General features: G+C 39.6%; 2 protein-coding genes across 6 annotated transcripts in view; one reads left to right on the forward strand and one right to left on the reverse strand.

The window, feature by feature from the left end:
- The window catches only part of WAC (WW domain containing adaptor with coiled-coil), a 59541-nt gene extending 36741 nt beyond the window's left edge, over positions 1 to 22800 (reverse strand). The window contains 3 exon segments of the mRNA XM_069859437.1: positions 20546 to 20741; positions 22135 to 22171; positions 22299 to 22800. Coding sequence (XP_069715538.1) covers positions 20546 to 20741; positions 22135 to 22171; positions 22299 to 22339 — 274 coding nt within the window. The 5' untranslated portion in view covers positions 22340 to 22800.
- Positions 22801 to 22935: 135 nt separating this feature from the next.
- On the forward strand, positions 22936 to 24607 carry LOC138721887 (microtubule nucleation factor SSNA1-like). 5 transcript variants are annotated; one of them, XM_069859443.1, is made up of 2 exons: positions 22936 to 23038; positions 24013 to 24607. In XM_069859443.1, the coding sequence occupies exon 2, from the start codon at positions 24074 to 24076 to the stop codon at positions 24416 to 24418; it is 345 nt and encodes a 114-aa protein (XP_069715544.1). In that variant the 5' UTR covers positions 22936 to 23038; positions 24013 to 24073; the 3' UTR covers positions 24419 to 24607. The 5 variants fall into 5 exon arrangements, with proteins under 5 accessions (XP_069715544.1, XP_069715547.1, XP_069715549.1 ...); XM_069859446.1 differs by having other exon boundaries at positions 22950 to 23034; XM_069859448.1 differs by lacking the exon at positions 22936 to 23038 and adding an exon at positions 23111 to 23200.
- The last annotated feature ends 326 nt before the right edge of the window (positions 24608 to 24933 follow it).

The following is a 24933-nucleotide window of genomic DNA, read 5'->3' on the forward strand; positions in this document are numbered from 1 at the left end:
TTTTTAACACTAGTGGTCTAAATACATCACCACAATGAATCTAATCTAACATGCATTTTCCAAACATGACTAAGATTCAACATAACACATATTAAATCAGCATAATCCTTTAAAGCCAATTCTATCCAAGCCATAAACAAATCCCTCCAACTCTACGAGCAGACTTTCAGCCTCCACATGGTCTAACAGCTCAGCAGCATCCCCCTCACCATTTCACACTGTTCCCAGCCCCAGTACTGAGTCACAAAGCACCTCCAAGCGAATATCAGAGCGCTGCAGCAGTCACATCCACCTACAGCTGGCCCTGATAACAGCAACGCCTACTATGCAGCAGTTTCTCTGTAAGGAGCCCCTGGGCCTCTCCACACTGAGCCGCAGTCTTCCTAGAAAAACTTCCAGGCTGCACACACATGGGCTTGCCCTTAATCAAGAATCCTGTCCTACCTGAGCTGCCCTCAGTGTCATAAAAACTGATCATTGCTGCTCCTTCAATACCATTTGGCTTGGGTTGCCAGGACAAGCTATGCAGACTTTTAAAAGGGCCAACTGTCAACATACACCCGACAGTGTCTAGAATGATTACACAGTGTAATTAGAGGTGCAGGCTCACCCTCATACCTCCATCTTATTTTATGGATAATATTGTTTTACATTTGGATCAATACCTAATCTTCCAGGGAATGACCTTATGAAAGGACTGCCAAACTGATGTTTGCTCTTTGGAAACTTCCAAGACCAAAGCAGAACACGCACTGAAGAACAGAAGTTTTAAGCACTTCATAGAAGTTAAGGGCTTAAGGTTCCTATATAAACACCAAAATTGTATTAACCACATATTAAAGTGTTACTGTCAGTATAAAAGGGTACATTCCTGCATAACAGTCACCTCGGAATTATGACAACCTGGGTAAGCAAGCACCATCAGCTCAGGTTGCCAAGGGAAGTCGCTCAAGATCTTCAAAAGGCCAAGTTAAAATAGTAAGCAGAGAGCAATCTGTAAGTGGAGGTCTACCTCTAAAAAGAAAGTGTTTGCCTTACTTGTACGCTAGCTTTCGCCAAAGCCTAACTCTGAGCTATTTTGAGGTGGCTGTGACTTACAATGAGTTCTTGCATCGTCCAGCTACATGCCTGGCAAGTAGATCATGAGAACAGGATCAGTAAGATTAGTTCATATCCCAGAAACAGGTCTGATGGGGTCGACAGCATGTTACTGTCCCTCAAGACAGTCCCTTTCCTCTTAGGGATAGACCTTCCTTACTACTGCCTCTTCAAGAGGGATAAAAATACTTATGTTTTAAAAATGCTTATTAGCATACCTTAATATTTAGCAATTTCAAATATACATCTTTGATGCACCATAGGGAAATTACATTGTGTTACAAATCCTCCAATTCCGTTACAGAACTCCTCATGGAAATGTCTACTGCATCACCACTGTGAATTTCCTTCACTTAAGCATTATTTTGGAACCGGTTAAATCTGGGAAGAGCTATTTCTAACTGGGAGATGGCGAAGGGCATCAGCACTACAGTTATATGAAAGAGTGCAACTGTGTGAGCAAGCCTTCACTAACTACCTCTGGTGATGAACAGGTCATAGGATGGGTCAGTCAAGGTTAAATTATCATAACTATCTTCAAGTCATTCAAATGAAAATGACATTCTCCTCATCAATGCATGAAAATCAGAAAGAACAACATGCATGGTTCTGGGAACCAATAATAAAAAAAAAAAACCCAAAAAACCAAAAACCAAACAAAAGAGGCTGCAATCTAATGCCTACTACAGATTTGAGATTATGCTATGCCAAGACTCACTTTAACAGCATTTCATAAGTAGTTTCCAGATTCAAAGTGTTGAATCCAAGACAGTTTAAACTGCAACAAGACTTCAACACTATGCTGGACTCAAAAAAACATAACATAGGATAAACCAGAATATTCCATTTCGCAACATAGTCAACTTTCTCTAGTAATTATCACATTTAATTAATGTTTCCACTACCACCACTTCAACTCTGGGAAATTAAGAAAAGTTGAAATTCTAGGTTACCTAAGGAACAAACTGCTTTAACAAAGCAAGCGATTTCTCTCCTTTCACCCCTGCCGTCTTCCAAGAACAAGCTGAAACTCTTTCCTTTCCAAAACTTACATACCTATACTAGCAACTACAGCATCTATTTATAACCAGCTAAAACACATTTTCTTGCTGCTTGATTAGAAGAGTCAAACACATCGCCATGCATTTCACACCATCCTCTGGCATCCAAGTGTCTTGATGCAATCAAAACCTTTTAGCTCAAAATTATGCAGTATCATAAACATAAAAGCTCCAACTGAAACGCATAAATCCAAACACTAAGACATGTTAGTTACCTTCAAAAGATACTCTATAATCCAGATTAGCAAACAGTAAAAAACAAAAAAATGTGCACTGAGGAATTAGACAGTAAAAAGTTCACACACATCCACTCATACCCACGATTTTAGCCAAGCACAAATAGTAAAAAAATACAGTGGTTGCAGTAGTGCAATACAGCCTTACACTATACAACTGTTACAGTTCAACACAGAGCTTTTATGTTTCCTTTTCAGTGTAACAAATACTTCGTTAATATCCTAACTCCTGTCCATAATAAAAAGTGTCAGTGCAGACAGTACAAAGGAAAGTTTACAAATGATCACCAGCTGGATACGAAGAACAAAAACGTTCCATAGCAATAATAAGTCCTGTTACTGGAACTCAAAGGCAGGCCTTCCCTTCCCTCCAGAGGGAATGGGAATTCAGGAAGGTCTCTAGAAGAACCTTCTTTTCTGTCCTCAAAAACCAGTTACATGGAAAGAAACACTGGGCAGCAGAAAAGCCAGTTCATTCTATTTGTTTCAACTCCATATAGACCATTCTATGACTCCATGTTCCACCTTTTACCGAATATGCAATCAGATTCACTAAATGAGAGACAATATTAGAACTCAAACTTCCTCAATAGAACAAATATTGGCCAACTGACAGACACTAATTGTTTGTAACAGTGAAAACTTAGCAGCAAGACAGTTTATCATAGTGATACTTAAGGGAATAACTAATTAATACTGGTTTAAACAGTGAAAAACATACTTATCAAGGGTGAGCCTAAACTAAAATAGCTGAAGTGCATTTCAACCAACAACTTTGTTACTTCAGTGCAAGTAAGTTTTTCTGCAAAACACTCTGAAGTTCTGCATGCAGGAGGAAAAAAGTAACACAATAGGAATACAATATTCAACATGTCAGCAGCAATATGGCCATTTTTACTTGCCACATGTAAACGCAATAAGACAAACCACATTTTTTTGCACTGCATTTTTATGTGGTCTACTGTATTGAAACAAAATGTGGCTGCCTTCCATAGGCAACAAAAAGCGTAACACTCCACAATTTTTCTAGTGGAGCGATGGCCTCAGAGAATGCATCAACTGTGCAGTAACACTTTCTGCCAATTCACAGCATACTAAATTGAATGCAGTGCTCTGCCAAGAGAAAGAAAATCCAGCCTGATCACTGCCCAACTACATACTTATTATGCCCCCCAAAATGTTTTACACTCATCAACAAGTAGCTCTATAAGCAAAAAAACTTACAAAGGCTCATTTCCTCCCCTATCCTCCTCTCCTACTGTATCGCCTATCCAGGACAGCAAAGGTTGTGCTGTTTTGTAATGCCTGATTCATAGGATAATCGTTCCAAAATAAAGTTTTCATCTTTTTCTCCAAGCTACCATTCACACAAAATTTCATGAAAATTACTCCAAAAATGTTAGTATAAACAGACCAAGAGCCATAAACACATGGAGTAGCACAAATGATCAATAACAGATGAAAAATTTTCTTCATACAGAATTTTTCTGATAAAATCATAGAAAGAGACCATGAGAAGGAAAAGCCTAGAGCAGTAAACCAATGAAAGTCAAGGACTTGCATTGTTTTACTGATGAACTCAAATAAAACCAAGATATTGGTGATAATTAAAATGAAAAAGATTAGCTTCAAATTTTATCCTACAGATTGCATAACATAACAGTAGTTTGCTATTTGCTGTCTTCTTACATTTTTATTTATAATTAAATCTGTTCAATTTATTTCAGAAACTTAAGTTTAATTTTGGGGCAAGCAGCATGAACTGCTTTAGAACGAAAAGCAGTTAGCTGCCCATCAAAAAGAGGGCAACAGGCTATAATAAAACAGTTCAAATGAAATTCAAACTTCTGATTTCTCACGCAACAATTCAGTGATTTACTGCTGCAGCAGCTAACAGGCAGACTGTTTTCCTGTCACTGTACTTCAGTATCAACTGATGCAACAGCTTGGGTTGTCCTCACTGGTAGAACAGATATAAACTTATTTTGTCCATCCCCTTCTACTTTGCTCCTTTCCTTGTTAAAGGTACAGCAAAATAACTAAATAATTTTGGGGTTTTTCTCCTCCTCCTCCTCTCAGCCCACCTCTCAGCAGCAGTGAAAAATCACTTTTGGACTAATAAACAACACAAAAAATATCAGATTCATTGAACAAGATCCACTAGATCCTTGAGTTTCTGGAAGACCCAGTACTCAGTGTCCCAAGCTATATCCTTCAAAAAAGCATATGGGATGAAACATGTATTTCCACTGCACTCTAGACAAGTCCCTACCAATTTTCTTCTTCAAAGAAAATTAGTGCATTGGCAGTTTTCTTGCTATTTCAACCATTAAAAACAGAAATAAGAAAAAAAAAGTGGACAAAGTCTACCATCACATGTAAAAATCTTTACTCCTTATTTCTGAAGAACAGTAAGCAATATTATTTGTAAGAATTTGCATGTTTCTCCTAAACTGAAGCAATGTCCAACCAGCTTCTAAACTTTTCCTATCTTAACTCCTTAGAAAGACTCACAGGTACTCAAGTAGATAGTTCTAAACAAGTTGAAGCCTACAAGTTGAATTTAGTTGAAGCTAAGAACAACAAATGGACAACAAATTCTTCAGACTTACATTTCCTATTTCCTCTTTGGGTTCAGGTAACCTAAAAAAATAAAAATGCTAGTAGCACCTTGAACACTGCTTTACATCTCTAATGCACCTACTATGAGATCAATCAACTCAGAAAAGCAGTTAAAACCATTTTACCCATTGAAAATATGAACAAGTACCATGAACTTCAGCAACACCGAGTCATATCCTGACTTTCTAGCTCATAATCCCAGATCTCAATGTGTTAAATAGAAAGTAAACTTGCTTCTACAGCATCACTGCTGATAGTAAATTTTAAAGTCTTCTTAATCTTGCAACATTTAATACAAATGCGATAATGTTAATAAGTGGAGTGTGGCATTCTTCTAAAAAGAAACTACGGGTAGTCAAGAAAGAAGCCAAACTATGCTTTCATTCTGGACTGTAGCTCAGAAGAGCACACAAGAGAGGTTCCCCTGACCTTCAATGAAAGCTTCATAGAGCAAGGGGCTTTGTAATTCTTATAACACGCAAAATCAGAAGTGTTAAACTGATTAGATTAGACACCAGGAAGAAATTTTATACTTTAAGGACGGTGAGGCACTGGAACAGGTTGCCCAGAGAAGTCGTGGCTGCCTCATCCCTGGAGGTGTTCAAGATCAGGTTGGATGGGGCTTTGAGCAACCTGGTCAGGTGGAAGGTGTCCCTGCCCATGGCAGCAGGGCTGGAAGTGTATAATCTTTGAAGTCCCTTCCAACACAAACCATTCTATGATTCTATGAATCCTTACAAGGCTATCTGCCACTGGTTTTTGTGCCTCAGACTGGTCTAATATCTCATCGAGAGGGAACAAATCCACCACACAAATACAAAAATAAAGGCTTGAACAGGATTTCAGCTTATGTCAAATGAAGTATATTAAAGTTTTCAAACTGGGCCATAAGAAGAATCTAGCTTTATGGCTAAGCACCTGTTAACAGTTTTTGGGAACAAAGCATTTCACTCTATCAGTCACCTCGAGTGTTTTTAAGTTATTACCAGTGGGTACACATCCAAATGTTTTCTCAAAATTAGACTTAAGGGTTACTAAGACTGGATAATCAAATCCCTTAGCACTGGGGGAGGTGGTGCTGGGCGGGGGGGGATGTCACAACATTTACTTCTCATTCAAGGAGCTTCCCAAAGAACATAGAACAGATATATTGGAAGAAACACTGACATCTAACAACATACACTTCAGTCAAGTGAGATGGAAACTGTTGCAGTGTGGACACTTTCTAAAAATTGAGTATTCCGCTGTTTTAAGATTACAAATAGCACAGTAATACTATGAAAGACTGATATGCCATGAACTGGTCACCACTGACAAAAACTTGAATGACGTCAGGGGTTGTGCAAAATAATTTCTGCTTACAAAGAAGGAAAAAAAAAACAAAACCAGTGGCCTGAACACAGCTGTGAGACTGCTCCTCCATTTCCTATGTATCAACGGCACCAAATTAGTACTCTCATGCAGAAACTCCAACTAATTAAGCAAGGTATGACAACTTAATCTGCCTGACAAAATCCTCTGAGCAAAAATTAAATAAGAACTAGGCCATGTTGTTTAGAACTCTCAATTTTCTTTTAGTGTTTTGAGGATAGTTTACTGGGGACAAAGAACTTAAAGTAGAAGATTCTGTGAATGCAATTATTACTTACAAATTAACCTGCAGCAAAGTTTCCATTATTCAGTTTGAAATAGGGAAGATGAATTTGCAGCTTTTTCTGAACACAGTGCTACACGGTGACAAGTCCTTGCAAGGTTTCCTTCATTTAAACTGAGTATGCACTGCTCACAATCTGCAACTCCACTAGCACTACTGGTGCAGAAAGATTAAAAAAAGGAGTTTCCCTCTTAGAAAATAGTGCTGCAATCAGGTTAGTCACAGACATCACTATCATGCTTACATCCTTAACAAAAAGGCTGCGGCAGAATCAATGCCTAACCACATTCCTGAAAAGGTAAGAACAAAAAAGACACTGGGCAACTCCCTTCTTAAATGGGTCTTAAAAATATTAACAGAAAGTTACATTATCTTAAATTCGTACCTCAAGATACGTCCAATTTGACTACCCTCAAAAGGCATGCAGAGTTTTGTCTCATTCAGTTCTATTCTACTTTCATTTTGTAGGTTAACATAACACCGTTTATTTGTCCTCCAGTTACTTAATAACCATATCTGACAAGAATCAAACTCCACTTCAATACAAGATCACTGCTTAACTGCTATTAATATTTGCCAGCTGAAGAGAACTTTGCTTCTAAGAGTACAGCAATGTCCATGAAATTTTTAGTTAACTTCTCACAAATGAGAACACTAACTTGAAAATATTTACTATTAGAAGCAGCAATTGCACAATAAACTTTTACAGAATAACTTGCGAAATGGTGAGACATAGACTAACTACTCTTCCAGTTCAGGACATTCTATACCACTGCAGCAAGGCTAAAGATTGTAATTTTATGCTTACTTCATCTTCAACTGGGAATTGTTTCTGAAAAAGAGATTCTAAAAGCACTGTGAAAAAAAAATGAGTTAACCCCCCTCAAAAGAAATGCTTGCTCAGGGCTCAAGGCACAGTGGGGGAGGCAGCCAGCGAGGATCCACCTAAGAATTAATATAGTGTTGTAGTTTTAATACAACGGATTCACAGGCTTAGTTTCAGGCTGGATGTTTAGCTCAGCTTAATGAAGTTATCGTGCGCTACGGTTTTCAAATATCTAAAGCACAGTAGGTGACAAGACAATTCTTCCCTCTTCCCATTAAATAATTCTTAAATATATTTATATTATTGTATTATATAAACATAATACTCAAAATTCAACTGGTCTTTCTTGGAACTTCCTTACTAGAGGAAACCATTCCTCTCCACAAAAGCTAAAGGTATGTTTAAAAACCAAAAAGCTATTTTACAGTTGTGTGGTTGCTGAAGTGTCTCATTTTGTTTCCCTAGCTAAGTAAACACTCTCAATAGGCCTATACAGAGACTGCAATCATCAGTATAAGCAGTGTTTTGCCATTCAAAGAGGTGAACTTTATACTAGTTGCATTTGAAGAGGGTCATATTATTTCTCATATTAAATCAAGTAGAAATAGTATTCTTTCAAAAGAAATGCACAGCTTTGAGAATTATGCCTGTTAACCTGTCAGGTGCAGGTGTCTAAGTGAGCTCAAACTACTTAACTGGAAGAGATCTGAGCTCCTGCTGATGTTACTCAAGGGGGACACCTGCCACAAACACATCGTCATCCAGAATAACATAATTACTTGAAATAAACACAGCAGAAGAAAATAGGTAAAGTGAATTACCTAATTTCTACAGAAGAGTTTATGCACAGTGCATTATTTATAATTATATGCCTTAATAAAGAAGTACTTTTAGAGGTTCTCCACATTTGGGAGATGATAGGTATGTTTGAAACATAATAACTGAGACGAGCACAGCAGATCATAATCGTCCTTCCCCATTTTTGCTACTGATAGATATGCATAATTTTTAACTGTTACTCTAACAAACTCGCTGACAAATCTACCTAGGAAAGCACTGAGCAAGCCTGTTGCTTTGGAAAGCTATAAAACAGCATGATATTTAAGAAATCTAGGAAACCAAGGGAGAGGAACTAATCTGTGTAACTGGGATGGAGTTGTAAATATTGCTTCTTAAAAATATCTTCAGGAAGCCCAACATGGCTGACTATATCAGATTTCTGTGATAATGTGGTGAAATGCAGAATATTTCTCTTTAAAAAAATGTTAAAAACAAAAAAACAAACTTACTAGGGATATTGAAATTCTTACAGCAACAAATAAAATAGGTTTGAAAAAGAAGTAGAAGAGATTTTTTAAAGTTTAGCTATGCTGAGATTTCTTCCCTAAGAAAGTACCAATACTGGCAATTTAACACAACAACTTAGTTTAAATCCAGTAAAGCCTAATATTAACATACTCTTAACTATGGATATTGTTTAAAATTATGTTTTCTTTTAACAAAAAGGCTGATCTTCAGATTCCTGGAATAAGCATATTGAAGAGCTTTACTGTTAAAATCAATAACTTCTCAGATCTTCAAGTACAGTTACAGAATAAAGTTGAAGCTCTCGCTTTACTAAAACAGGCCAGAAATGATTCAAGTTTTTACTGAAAAAAAAAAACCCCAAGCCCCTAAAAATGTATTTTAACAAACATTTTTACGCATTACCTAACAGCATTGTGTTTCTGCATAAATTAATGAGCAGGCTCACAGTTTTTCTTTTCACAAGCTTTTCTCTGGTAGGCAGCTTGCCCAGACAAGAACTACTGTACAGAATAACAACAGTGCCAGTTTTGAAGTATACTCTTCAAGCAAAAATGATGAGTAGTAAACTCAAGATGCATAGTATTTGGGATTAAAAAGACATACAAAGATGAAACAGCCAAACACATTTTTGTCCTCTTAATTTATCAAAGTGATTCAACATCATTCCCCTTTCAGCACCCACTAAGTGGGAACCAGTATTCCACTAGCTGAGCTCTACACATGTAAAAGGAGATGCGCCTCAAAGCTCCATTCCTCCTCACACAAACACAGCAGCCTCTGGTGTTTTAACCACCTGCCTATAAGGAGGCATAGGAGAGTCATTTTCATTTACCCTTTAAGTAGCTATATCAACTTTCTAAAACTAAGAAAATGGGAAGAAGCAATTTCATGTTATCCCATTAACTGGACCCACAAACCAAAAACCAAACAAAACCCAAGCCACACTGATTTTATAGCAGGATCTTCCTGAGCCACAAAATCATATGCCTTCAACCACTGCTACTAAAACCAGAGAAGGTATGAGCTGATCAAACACACGTAGCTAAAGTTTTCTAACCAAATATATAAACATAAAAAATGACACAATATTTTCATAATATACAGCTTTTTCTGCATTTTTAAAATAAATGCCACAACTATCTAAACAAATAGGAAAATATAATTTATACATTTCTTTAAAATTCCTTCATATTTTCCCTCCTGTAAGAAGCTATACTACTTCAACCATTATCAGGTATATTTAATTAAAACATTAGTAAAAGTACAGCAAAAAGGCTGTGAGTAATTTCCATTCAATACTGGCTTATTGAAGATTTATTTAAAACTGGTTTAATCTTCATATAAGCAGAAGTAACCTAGTTTATCCTGCTTCCTATCTCATCCTGTAGTCATCTTAGTCTCTTAAGCCCAGATCTGTTTCTCATATTCACAGCCAAAGCTAAAGCTAAGGACAGGAACAAAAAAAAATGAACAGCAAAGAACTAGATGTCACTGTCAAGCCCTTGTCCTATGGCCAATCAGCCTCTCTGCTTCCCTTATGGCCACAATGAATTACAAGAAAAATATTCAGACAGGTCAGCAGACTTCATATTGAGGATAAATACATAGGTACAGTTTCCGTCGGTTAATTCACTGTGTATCTTGACTTCACTATCTCACATATTTGAAAGCTGTCCTGGAAGAGGACTATTTCAAGGAAAGCTTGATTTAATACATGTTACAAGTTCTTCCTGCCTATAACATGCCTCTTCAAGAAGTTCTGCAAGTCAATAATAATTTCTGTTGAGTGAAAACTTCGGCATTAAAATTCAGAAGAAAATAATATCTAAATTTGTTTTAATTCTCAGTACACTTAAACTAGAACCTTAACTGTAGTAAATGAGAAGATGTGGAAATTAAAACAACAGAATCTGTTTAACCTAAGCTAGCTTTTCAATGTAACCCCATACTTTTGGGGGTAATTTTAGCCTCATTATTCTCTAAACTCACTTCACTTTAGAGGTGCCTAAACGTAATCTACACACAATGAGCTTAATGAGTACAGCACTTCCGTACATCAAAGAGGAATACCTGTTTACAGAAATTATCAACTATTCTCCAACTTTAATATTAACAAATTTAACTTTGAAATCAAATTGTATGATGAGAGGTGGCGAGAGGGTAAGGGAAAGGATTTATAAACCACTAAAAAGCACAGAAGACAAGCATGTCAACATGTAACATGTCTGTAACAAGTTCTTCTGACAGAATAAGCAAGAAATTTAATAAGTGTAAAAAAGTAAAGCAATTTCAAGATACTTGAGATACTTCCCAACTAGATGAAGCTGTGTAGATAGGGCCAACAAACTAAAATCAAATCTGGTAAACATATATATCACTGAAAAACATCAAAGTCTGCATTAAAGTGGAAGCATGCAATCATCTTCAAAGAAATACATTCTATATATGTCTGTTATAAATTGTACTGAACTGCAGATAAATTCCTAACAATTTAGATGGTAAGAAATTTCAGAGATCAGATAGAGATTATAGTCAATCCTAAAAAGAGTTAGTATAGCTGCTCCTAAAAAACCATGGTGATAAAAGTACACAAATCTTAGAACCATACCAGCACAGCAGGCACCTGCATATACTGAATTTTATTGTTAATAGGTCCATCATAGCTCCACCTGACTACACCAACAGCACTCAAAACTGAAAATCAATTACTTAAAATCCTACAATGTAGTAAAAAACACATTCACAGGTTCATAATCCTCACATGCCATGAGCCAAGATCAACCACTTGAGGGGGGGGAAAAAAGCGTTATCACAGAAGCGTTATTTATGAAGTTAACAACTCTTAATCCCTCTCAGGTTGAAGTCCACTAATCAACGACTTTTAAACTAGAAATATTCACATTACTAATTTATCTGTCAGTGCATCTCTGATCAACTAGTTCAACTTTCCATTTGAAGCAAACCTAGAAATTTGTCATCCAGTTTCAAAATTTCCACCTCCGCAAAAATCATCACAGTCAGTCACTCCACTTGTTACTACCTATATTAAAATTGTGCCAAATTTCTATTTTCTGAATATTTAGGTTAAGCTAACTGGATCTTGTGCCTTTGTTTGCTACATTCACGAACTCTTTAATATGCCATTTTATTCCTTGCAATTATTAATCACATAAATCCTTAATGTTTTCTTTGTAACTGTACCAAGGGCTCTTCAAGTCTGCCCTTCTGATGCACGAGTTTCAATTGCAGTCATTTTCCTGCCTCTTCTCTGAAAATCTGCTGGTTTGTGTACTTTCTGAACTGTGAGAATCAAAACAGAGACTGTATCCCAGTAGCTGTCATATAAGCACGAGGAGGTAATCTCTCTAGTCCTGCTTGATACGCCTCTGCTCACATATCATCCTTTCTGCCTAACACTGCACTCAATATTTATGTGCTTAACAGTATGAGCTTAATGTCTTTTAAGAGTCACCACTCTGCACAACATCTACTTTCGGTAAAGACTAACACTCCTTCCTGTAATCTCCTTCCTGTATCTTTTTACACCAGGGACCACTTTTACATATTCCTGTAGACTAAATAGCAATTTCACTTTTGCATAACTAGGTATAGTGAATAGTTTTTATTATTTGCCATTCAGTCTCAAATTACTAACAATGTATTAATGATTCTACAATTCTTCCTTGTAGATAAAATATTATTATTACTTAGCCTGGTAATTATTATTACTGCGGTTAGAGCAAACATAAGCACATTTAGAAAAATGAAGAAATAAATAAAACTTGGCTAATTTGATGATCACAAGTCTTATATTTTTAGGAACTATCAGTTACTAGGTTTTAATCCATAAAACATATAACAAAGTTTTCTTAGTTACAGATCTCGAAATATTTTACTCAGTGGCTAAGAACCACCTATTTCATGTCTATCCAAGATAGCAGGACAAGGAAGTTAGCTGACATGTCTCAGAAAATAAATGAGAAAAGTTTAGACAGAAAAGATCTCCTGACAATTCCTGCTGCCCCTCAAGACAATGGGAATTCAGCTCTGGAAACCAATTCTTCATTTCTGACTGGTCTGCCTTTGTCATGAAGCACCTTAATACTACATTACCTCGCTTTTATTGAGTGAAAACAACAGCAGGATATTAACTTTTTTATCATACCTCTACTGTAGAAACAAAGTTAGTTATGTTTTAAAATTAAGGCAGGAAAAGCTACAACATGGAACTTTGACGTACTGCTCCTTTGCAACTCCTCTCATTCTAGCAGTCTCAGTGAGGAACAGAATGATTATCCCAAAGCATTATGGGACCTAATCAAGAGAAGTTTCAGGCCTCTCAATTTCCATTAATTTCAAACACAATATAACATTGCTGCATGCATGAAAACCTAAGTCAAGGTCACAAAAACTTACCAGACATCTCAATGCATCTGGATAAAAACAGTGAATAGTGCAGCCTCTTGTCAGTCACCTGCTCAAAAATTTATCTCCCTTTCCAGTAACCTGGAGGACAGACCTTCCAACTGAACACTATTCTTTAACACTGCTCCAGGAGTCTACTTCTAGTCAGTAGGCAAGTACAATTTGTACCTTAAAACATGTATCTCTCTTCACAAGCTTGAAAGCAAGGAGAAAAATTAAACAATTCCCAAGAGGAAAAGGAAGGATGATAAAGTGCATGAAGGAGAAATCCAGGCTATTTCACTGGGAGTTTCTTTGCTTTTGAAGGTCTGAGAAAAACTTTCTGCAGCAAGAAAAATAGCAGAATATCAGATCAAGAGATGTCTTTGAATTATCTAGGATGTGTTTAAAATTTACAGGATTAGCAACTTATTTTATTTCAAAATACTGTTTCACAAAGCAACACTACCAACAAAAATTACAATAAATAAAAATTTTAGCCTATGATATAATTCTAAGGTTACTCCCTGTGCATACAATGGTAGGCAGAAAGCTCTGATTTCAGAAAAGGGATAAAACAGCCAGCAAAAATTTGGTAAGCCACAATTGCTCTGGGTAGTATTTTTTTAATAGGCAAACGTACTGAAGAGATACAGGGTCATGTCAAAATCTAGACATGAATTCCCTGTATGACTAGGCTAGTGCTTCCAAACTGAAATCCACACTACTTCTGTAAAAAAACCAAACCTGCACAGAATATATCGAACAAGCAAAGAAGCTTAGAACCAAACAGAACTTTTTTAATACTAGCAAAATACTATTGGCATAAAGGAACAGCTAGTGAGCTTATATGCTTTTTCTAGGGCAGTTTTAGTGTTAAAAGCTTGGAAATCTGTTAAAGGTCTTCAAGAAAGAAAACAGAATCTAATACTGAAGTTACAGCAGGGAACTGCAGAACACATGCAGTCAAGTACAACAAAGTTTGGTGACCCCTTCATAATTCAAAAGAAAACATTAAGAATGTAACAATTTCACTCAGTATAAGAAATGTGTCTCTCTTTTCAAGCACTTCATTTAGGTCCAGAAGGGATTCATTTTTACACTGCAACAAACTAATGACAAAGCATAAGTCTAAAAGCATCAGTGTTAAGAACTGCCTTTCACTGCCAGTACAATTTTTTTCCTTACCAAAGAACTACCTAAGGAACAATTTCTCTGCACGTTGAGAGGTTTTTCCCTAGAAATGCCTATGAAACTGTACAAAAGCCTGACTTCATAAAAAACATAGTTAACGCTGCAAGTTGTGTGCCACTAAATTACTATTTTCCACAGCGAAGTTGTTATAGCATCGCCTTCTCTCTCAGTCAAAACAGAGGCACAGCTTCCTCTTCCAAGTCCAGCAGTTTTAAAGACACTTGGCTTACTCGATACTTTTATCTAGAACAGGTAGAAGCAGCGAGGAAAATAAATTTAAATCGTCAACCCTTTTTAGAAAGCAGCCATGCTCCAAACAGTGGCTAAGGAACTAACCTGAATTGGGGGCCATAAGAAAATACAGAATAGTCCCAGTAAAAAAGAAGCTACATAGCCTACAATTTGCTATCTTTACTATGGCCTAGCAGCAGGCAGCTCATCAGAAACTAACCGTTTCATTGCTTCTTTCCATTTTCAGAAAAGCAACCCAAAAATACAACCTATTCTGTACATTTCATTTCTGCAAAGTCAGAGGCTACAAGCATACACTAAGGAAGCATGATGCTAAGTAAAAATCATTAATTCCCTTATGATCAGCTTATGTACCAAAGACAAGCAAATTTAACAAGTTTTGTACATAGCCAGTACTTTCCCTTCACCAAAACATAAAATAAGCTTATATACAAACGCTTACCAGGTGTAGCTATTAGAGCCAACTTGAACATATCATACTTACAATCCAAAAAAATAACCTGTAAGTTCTTAAAACACTTAAACAGACAGACTGTAAAGGGAAACCTTCAGAGGACCTATTTACAGGTTTGTATCTTATACACTAGCAAACAGAAGTAAGACTAGTAACTGAAATTGGAAGTTCCCAGTGTCAAAATCATAAGAGCAGAGGATTTGGAGAAGTTGCTGCAGCAATAGGTTACAAATGAACAACATGGCTTATCGCTATTTGCTGCAGCTTCCACTTTGCATAGAAGCTCTCACAAACACATCTGTACTCTTGCAACCCACACCAAATACTTGAACTTCATGAGAAGAAACAGAGGACTCCACCCACCTAAAAACACAGACTTTGCATATTAATATGACAACTCTTTTCTAATATCATTAAATTAAAATAAGGTTTCTATATCTTCCATCTTCTGCTTTTTAAAAGCTCTGCAGCTACTTTTCAAAAGCAATTTTGAACATCAGCATTCTAAACTTCAAATTTTAAAAAAGTACATACACACGTACATCCTTTACTGTGATCACACTTCCCAATTTCTTTTGTTAGAGATCCTCACAGCAGAGTAACAAAAAAACAGTTATACAACTGATTCAGCAAAAACTCACTTCAGAAACACTGACATATATACTGAGTAAATGTAAAGTTACTTTTTATCTAAATTTTTCAAGCAAGCTTAAAATCGCTCCCCCAACTGAAGGTACTACTACTAGTGAGACTTGACAGAAAGCTTTTATCAAAATCAGAAAACCACAGAAATCTACTTTTTCCACTTTTTTTTTTAATCCAGAGAAAAAGCATTTAAGAGGTCAGTAGTCCTGAAAGCAATTTTATTTATCTTAAAAAACCAAACAAAACACCAAACCCCATCTCCTTTAGCGCCATCCAAACAGCCAGCATTCAAGGAACAGGGGAGTGAATCACCTCTTTCACACTCGGGATATTGTGGAGGGGGGAGCTTACTCTCATTTGTGACCACATCTCTCATCACAGCTTTGACCACATAGTTACAGTGAGGAAATTATTTCCATAGTAATGAATAATTAGTTTAACATTAACAGCAGTTAATACTAACTAAACCGATAGAAACTTCTCCAGCTTCTCCCTGAACCCTTCACTATGCTTCATTACTCCCAGACTTCCCTCTTTCCACCTACCCTGCAATTTCCTCCTTCCAATACATGCTGCCCAGGCAGCTTCACACTTTCTCCGCAAAGCCCCATTTATTTCTGACTGCTGGTCAATGATCATGCTAATTTAATCAGCAGTTAGCCTCTTGTCCTCTACTGTGAGGGTTGCTAATACAGGAAAGAAAAGCTGGCTCTCCGTTTCCCACTCTTCACTGTCCCTTTGCTGTGAGGCCTCTGAACTCTCATGAGCCACTGGAAACAAATCAAGCCAACACTTTATGACAGAAGCTCCCACCACTACATCGATAAAACTAGGAAGTCATGGTTTAAAATATTCCATTCAGTCTCTTAAGGGCAGTACGATTTTGAATCTTAAAAGCTATATTACAGTCAACAGTGGAACCTGGCAAAAATCTTAACTGCTAATTTAAGAAAAAAAAAATACTCACAAAAGTTCAGTTATATTGTGGAACTTAAATTTCACAAATTCACAAACTTAAATATCAAATTTCATGAAAGTAGCCTACATAGCACATAATCCAGCAAAATATTTCATACTGTGGACATCAATGTCCTCCACTGGTTATTTCAAACAATTCAGTAAGATCATGGCATGAAGCAAACAGATATTTTCAGAGTCTTAAACGTAAATGTAGCAAAACACTCAGTATCATCTTCACATTAAGGTGGCTTAACTGAACCAAGGCTTTTGCAAAAAGTTCTATCTTACTCAGTCTGCTCCATACATTTAAGTAAAAACACCCTTTTCCCTTTTTTACCAAGGGTCACATCTTGCAATGTTTACTCCTAAATAATACATATATCTCCCTTACAGCATTCCCAAAGCTACCCTACTTATCTGACCTCTTTGTGTTTTCTTTCCTGTACACCAACGTCACCTCATTTATGCATTCAAAAAGACCTACGCATTCATCTATGCCCTCAGTCTGTCCATCCTCAAGCATGAGAGCCCTCAAATCTTTGTACTACCCTCCTTTTCTTTAATGGAATGACTTATCCACACCTACAAGGCCCTTCGTAGTTCTACTCCCTGTAAACAATGCTCACTTTAAGTCCCTATTTGTTACTGTTAAGGAACTTCACGCTCAAGTTGGTCTCAGAAGACCCCTCAATCTCTTCAAACTCCACACTTGCCCACAACAGCTGACCTAGAAATAAGAGATGCACTGGGGGGGGTAGCTGTTCATTATGTTTTAAACACTTGCTTACAGAGACAACGTTGCAGTGCAAGTACCTGAAAGCAAGAACAAAGTTACTGCACTCCTGATACCCTGGATGTACAAGTACTTTTTGGAAACCAGGGATGCGAGAAAATCTTGCAAGTCCTCTGCTATGTTTAGTCCAAGGTAAACTTGGAAGTCTTTCCACAGAGAAACAATCATCTCTGTATGTAATCCCCTTCCACAGAAACCATGCAGTAAGCAACTTCGAAAAATGCGTTGTTTGCACTGTATCAGTACAGTGGGCTTACCCATAACACATGTTTTAAAACCTTAATTGGAAGCAATTGAATTTCTTACCATGGATTACAGTTCAACAAACACAAAAGATTCTGCTATGAATATTACAAAAATAAGTCGTAACAATAAATACCTTTATACAGGTACCAAAGGCGCCCACAGAGAGAAGTACTACCATTTCCAAGTCATTAACTTTCAATCAATATAATTATAGATGATTTTATATGTATACACTTAATTCCTTAACTGACATTCAGCTGGTTGTCTTTACCACAAAAAAGTGAACAGGTCATGACTAAATGAGTTCCAAGGATCAGCGTACTGCAACAGTGAATCCTCCTGTTTCACTTCAGAGCTAGAAATCCCTAAGAGATACATAGGAGTGACTTTTTAAACTTCAACTGGAGATGAAGAGATTAGGTTAATTTGACTTCATGTTCAGTAGTAATACTACAGATTTTTGTTCCAGTTTGTTTTCTGAGGGATGAGAGCAAGAGATTATTTGTTTGTGACTTCAATGCAGTTTAAGGAAATAAACACTCCAGATTTTTCTGAGGTTTGCTTTGTTAAGTTCAGTGACATCACAGGAATGCAGTAACACCTCTGTAGTATTTCCAAATCAAGTACCAATTATTTTCAAACAATGAAATGCACAGCAATTACAAGAAAAAAAAACAAAACACCACCAAACTTCCCCACCCTGCCACAAAACTAGTCACATCAAAGCCAATTAATGCTCTTCATTCGTATTAGATTTCAATTAAAAATTTTAGCAATGTTATTTCCACTAAATATCAGTAACTGAAAAACTAAGGGAATGCTATATCAATAACTACCTCAGTGAGATTCGATGGAGTTAAATTATTAGATTATCTTTTGTTTCAACTCATACTGACAGAAACATTCAGTAAATAGAAGACAGAGCTGACATCCTCCTGCTCACATATGCTCAGCTTTGGCTTACTACGTAAAATACACAATTTAATGGAACTTTGGTTGTTTTGAATGTATTTTAAAAACCTGAAGCTGGGGCCAAACTAACCTTACTAACAAAACAAAAAAAACACTTATTTCCATTAAATAGTACAAATGGTCACCTTTTAAAACCAGTAATTTCCCTCATACTGTTGAAGACTCTTCCTTCTCCCAGTCTGTTAACATATGATGTGCAAAGGATCGCTTTCAGATCAGAATGAAGGAAATTCTCCGCTGTGTTAACAGCTTGGCAAAGGGAGAAGGTACAGTGGGATAGTGTTCCTTCCACTTACAAAACTACAAGTAATTCACTTTTCTTCATTGTTTCTGTACGCATACATGCTTCAGGTCATTCCTCAGTCATTAAAACCAGCTGGACTCAGAACTTCAGAAGGTCTCTACTATCTTTAAAACAATTCCAACACACAAATAAGCAAAAACACTCCCCATAGAAAGCCTCACCCTCCAGATGTTTTCATATATGCATAACTGCACTAAATGTAGCTCCACTGAAGCAAAATTACTGACCATGGCAAAATTAGGCAGAAATGCAATAGTCCATAGGACGAGTATCTTTGGACAGGTGAAGTGGAAATAACAGGACACCTCTGTGTTCTGCAATGTAGCACAGAACAGCAGCTGACTGGCCCTGCACATGCATTTAATCCTGAGATTACTATACTGTCAAGTATGACTAGATATAACAAAAAACAGTTTACTAACAAAAGATGCCTGGTTTTATAATCCTTCTACACAATATCACATTAACACTGGTCTACAGAGCCTCTATGTTAAACCAAAGGAAAAGCAAATACAAATTGTAAGAACACTCAGATACCATAAACACGTTTGCAGTGTGGAACTAGTATTTTCTAGAAGGTGCCTACAGATTTTTTATTTTTAACTATTATGACAAGTAACAATAGTGCAACAATAAATATATCTGCACATAACAAACTGTTAACTTTATGTAAAAGAAGGAAGTGCTGATTTAAAGGTCTAAGTTCTCAACTTGAATATTTCACTTTATAACTCAATACAGAGACCAAACGGAGTACTTACAAAATGGAAAACATGCTCTTGGATTCAGTCAGTAACTGGAAGTTTCTAAAATACAACTGTTACCATTTTTTTATCAAAAAGAATACCCTTCTCTTTCCTTTTTCTACGAAAACACTACAAAAAATAACACCAATTTAAAAATATTTGGGATAATACTAAAGTCTATTATAACCCATGGAAAACACAGGAGGCTGGCCTGACTGTGAACACTCTTCTCTAGGCTCCTGCAAAGAAAGCCTCTAGGAAGTACTACCTTTGGTTATGATTTTCTGCCTATTAAAAACCTCTGCGCAGCAGCTAAATTTGAAGAAGCTCTTTTTCTTACAGGATTTGGTCTGTGAAACAGGTAACTACAAAGTATAGCACCAAAACACACACCGCTTTTTTTAGAAAAAGTCCCCAAAACAGCTAACATTTAGTTAGTGAAAAATCCAGAATGCTATTTCACGTTATCAAATGCTGCAGTTTGTCTAAAGTGAGTGAAACATCCTAGTTTAAATAATAAAAGTTTATTTAATCTTTATGGTTAAAAGAAAAACTACTATACCTGAAAAATAAGAAATTTAATAGGTATTACAACGCCTAAATGATTGCTTCCAACAAAACTTGCACGTTGGTTTCACTGCAACCTTCCAAGAACGATGCAAGGCACATTTAGTGTTAACACTCTCATCGCCTAACTCATAATGGCTAAACTGTAATATTGATGAGAAATTAGTAATTGCTTAGATAAAGGTTAATTAAAGATAACTCACCACCATCCCTCTCTCTAACTCTGTGAGTATGCACAGTTTTTGCTTTACTGTGCCCTGTGTTGTCAACATATTTGTTTTCAGGGCTATCAGAGCGCCGCAACATTTTATTTGGTGGTGAAGGATCTGTGGTGTCTCGCATCTTGTCATGACGGTGATCACCACCACTGGGGTGACCCTTGGATGAGTACTTAAGAGCCTGTAACAGATCACAAGAGAACAGGCGTTTACATTAGATACGAAGTCACAGAACTGACGCTAAAACGTTATTTCTAAATTTTAGATCTCTTTCCAAAACACTTTTTAAAGTTAATTAATTCCCTATTTAAACAATCAGCATTAGCCTTTCTATGTTTAATTACCTACATTATAGCAACAAGTTCTGTAATTAGAACTCAAACCATTTTCTCCAATTATTACATCCAACGTAACACTTGTTGTTAAGAAAAAACTAATTTATCTACTACTTCTGCTGGTGGACTCCAGGCTTTCAGCAGTTTAGCACTTCTGGGAGAAGCACAAGTGTCCACTCAGTATGAAGAACATAAGCAGAAAGTTACAATGAACCAGTGTAGACTTTGATTATGTTCCCCATACTGTAGTCAAGGCAACTCATTTCCACCACTAACTTGAATTTGCGCACATTTTTTTTGCTACTAGCAACCCTGTAACAGATGTAATAATCCCCCAGAATTCTGAAGGCCCAAAACATGTAATGTGACGATTCACCTTGAAGTATTTACCAAAAATTAGACGTTCTGCCTCACTTTGACCTGCTTGATACTGGAGTGCGGGCTTCTGAGTGGCAAATGTTTACATCTACATGAACTGTCATTAACAGCTGCCTTGGACTGTCAGATTACACTTCACAGCGATACAAACACTCAGAAATGTAATAAAACAGTTCAATTCTGTGCCCTAAGGAGACCAATATCACTATATGGCATTCCTCAGATTCACACCCCAAGAACTAGGGTTTTTTGGGGGGGGTTGTTGGTTTTTTTCTTGTCAGTAGATACAGAAGAGGACTCCAGCATCTACCTTACAAAACCGAGGTTATTGTCAGCAGCTTAAAGATCTGATGGTTTCTCAACACGCCTAGCAGATGGCAACTGCAGAAATTAAGCCTTATTGGCAACCCCAATTATTCAGGGTCTAAAATCATGCCCCGCTCGGGTTACAGTCTACAGCAGCAGTTTTGGGGAGAAGAAAGAGCTCGGGAAAGGGGGGGTGGGGGGGCGGGGGAAGAACAAGACGCCTTTTGTTTTTAAAAGGAAAACACTCACCTCCCCCTGGCTCTCCGCTCCGAGCGGCCCCGGCCCGCTCTCCCGCCCCGAGGGCCGTTCCCTCCCCGAGGCCTAGGCCCGAGCCCCGCGCGGGTGGCGCTAGGCCTCCGCTCCCCGCCGCAGGCCTCGGCCGGGGCCGCGCTCGCCGGTCCCGCGGCCGCAGGGCCCCGCGCGGCGCCGGGGAGCGGCAACCGCGGCCTGCGGCCCGGCCCAAGCCTCCGCTGGAGTAGCTCTTCCCCCCCCCATCACCCCCCCCCACTCGCTCCTCCGCCTCCTCCCGGGCCTCGCGGCCGGCGCCCGCGGTACCTGGTAGGGCTGCGAGTCCCCCCTGCGGTCGTGACAGCTGAAGAGAGAGCGAGAGAAAAAGAGAGAGGCGTTAGCGAGCGCCCGCGCCCGGCCGCCGGGGAAGGGGCCCAAACATGGCGGAGGGGAGGGGGAGCCCCCGCGGGGCCGGGGAGGAGGGGATTTACCCATCACTGAGTCTCTGCTGTTTCCTCGCATACATTACCATCAATGCCCGGCCTGTGTGCGTGAGCGTGCGGGGAGCGGGAGGGCACGGCCGCGGCCGGGCCACGGGCGCCGAGGGGGGAGGAGGGGGAGGCAGCGCTCCGCCGGGCCGCCGGCGGGGACGGGGCGGCTCGGGCAGCTCGGCTGGGGCCGCGCTCACGGGCCCATCGCCTCCGCGCGCGGCGAGAGGGGGAGACGCCGGCACCTCGGCCCCGCGCTGAGACACCCCCGGAGCACGGACTCCGCCGCCGCCTCCTCCCCCCGCCGCCGCTCTCCAACTACATCCGGGAAACTCGGGCGACGCCGCGCTCGGTTAACGTCGGCTCTTTTCGGCTCTTTCCGACGCGCTCCGTCCCCTCTGTCCCCTTTGCTCTCGGGCGACTCTGCCTTCGGGAAACATCGGCGGCTTCCGCCGAGCCCGACGCCCTTCAGTCCCCCCGCTCGGCAAACATCGGCTCTTTCCGTGACTCCCCCTCCCCCTGCCGGCCGGGCCGCCTCGTCCCTCTCTCCCGAGCGCTACCTGGCTTCGGAAAACATCGGTTATTTCCGTAGAGGCGTTGCCGCGCTCCCGCCGGGGTGGCGCCGCGCTCGGAAACGCTCGGCTATTTCCGTGACGCCTCGGCGGGTGGGGCCCGGGTGGGGGCCGGGGGGAGGCGGCTCGGCCTTCTCGCCGCGAGCCGGCAGGGCGGGAAGCGCCAGGCAGGTGGGGGCGATGGGGGAATCGCGGGTGGGAGAGGGAAGGTAAGGGAAGGTTTCCTCGTAGCGACGGAGACTCCTCCTTCCCTTCCTTCCCTCCGCGCGGGGCTCGGCGGGCGCGCAGGAGCCATTTTGTGTGCGGCTTCTCCGCTGCGGGGAGCGCTCGGCGGTGAGGCGGCCGTTAAGATGTCCCTGGGGAGGCGGCCGGGCTCTACCGGGGAAACCCCGCCCGGCGGAGCGAACCAGGGCGAGGGGCGCCCACGGGGAGCTGGGGTGAGGGGCGCCTATTGAGAAGGGAGGGGGGGTCAGAGGGTGAGGGGCGCCCATAGAGAAGGGGGGGTAGAGGGCAAGGGGCGTTCATGGAGAAGGGAGGGGGGCGCAGAGGGTGATGGGCGCCCATAGAGAAGGGAGGGGGGACAGAGGGCGAGGGGTGCCCATGGAGAAGGGAGGGGGTGTAGAGGACGAGGGGCGCCCATAGAGAAGAAGGGGGGGGGGGGGGGCAGGGGCCGGTTTGGTTCAGGTGGCCACGGGTTCTCTAAAACCAGTGGCTGCTGCGCGGTGGGTGAGGAGAAGCCCCTTCGTCAGAGGCCGAGCGGATGGGGACGGCCGAGCCTTCTCCTGGGAAAGCATCCTCTGTGTGTTTCTGACCAAACCCTCGCTATCTGAGGTACCAAGCATCGTATATGCAGAATGGCAGTGTGATAGCGCAAAATGTCATAGAAGTTTCTTGATGCCAGAGGTGAGCACTGCTGTGAGAGTATTGTAAGAGAGACCTATTTTCAGTAAAGGTACAGGGTAGAGGCTGAATTTTTCTCCTGCCCTTCCAGAAAAGTGAAGAGAAGTGGCACAACTCAGAACTAGTGTGTTAACCTTAAATAGAGCATCTTTCGCTGTGGCTCTGTATAAGCGTAGCATTGCTAATGGTAACTCTTGCAGCATTTTTCTTTCTGTTTTTTTGTTGTCTTTTTTGGTGCTTTTTAGACTGTAGAAGGCTATTGCTGAGAGGGAACTTGAAGGAGCAGTGGCAAACCTCATCAAGAGGATGACTCAGCAGGGGGCTGTTCTTCAGGGTTACAACAATGAACTAGTGAAATGCATTGAAGACTTGTGTATGCAAAAAGAAGAACTGAATAAACAAATCCAGCAAGCAGAAGAGGAAAAAAATAAACTCCAGCATGAAATCCAAGCCCTGAACGAACAACTGAACTGTGTATGTGAAGACCTGGCCCGAAAGGTGGCTTCACGGAATGAACTTGATAAAATTCTTGCTGAAACTGAAGCTGCTTACATGAAGATTTTGGATAGTTCTAGAACTTTGCTTAATGTCCTGAAGAAGGAAGTGGGAAGCCTAAAGCATACGACGGAACTGAAAACCAATGTAACATGAAATGGTCAAATGTTTGGACTCAACAGTGCTAAAATCCCAGTAGGTGAGAAATGTGGTTAGCCACAGAACCTTACAATGACACTATAAACAGAAAGCGATTTTGTTCCAAGCTTTCTGTATGTTTTATTATAATTTTTAAGTGCACTGGGAAACAGAGGAAATAAAGTTGTTGTTTTGCTGTTAAACAAAGATCTGATCAATTAAATTTTACAGAACTGTAATAGATTGCATATACGTAGTTGAGGGAGATTTGAGGCTGTCAGTTTTGACATGGTGATGCTTCAAGGCCATTCTGAAGACAGGGAAAAAAATAATCATCTTTTATTTGTTAGTTTTGGATGGCTACTAGTGAATTCCTGTTTGACTGAAAACTAGTAGATGCATATAGATAAGATTCTACTTCTTTTCAGTTTACAAATGCTTTACTGTTAGGGATCAGTAGAAAATAGCTATTCAGCTTCCTCTAGGAGTTTGGAGTTCTGTCTGATGCACGCACAAAGACAGCCCCTCTTTAC

This window comes from Phaenicophaeus curvirostris, chromosome 6 (genome assembly GCF_032191515.1).
Source record: "Phaenicophaeus curvirostris isolate KB17595 chromosome 6, BPBGC_Pcur_1.0, whole genome shotgun sequence".
Classification (NCBI taxonomy): Eukaryota; Metazoa; Chordata; class Aves; order Cuculiformes; family Cuculidae; genus Phaenicophaeus; species Phaenicophaeus curvirostris.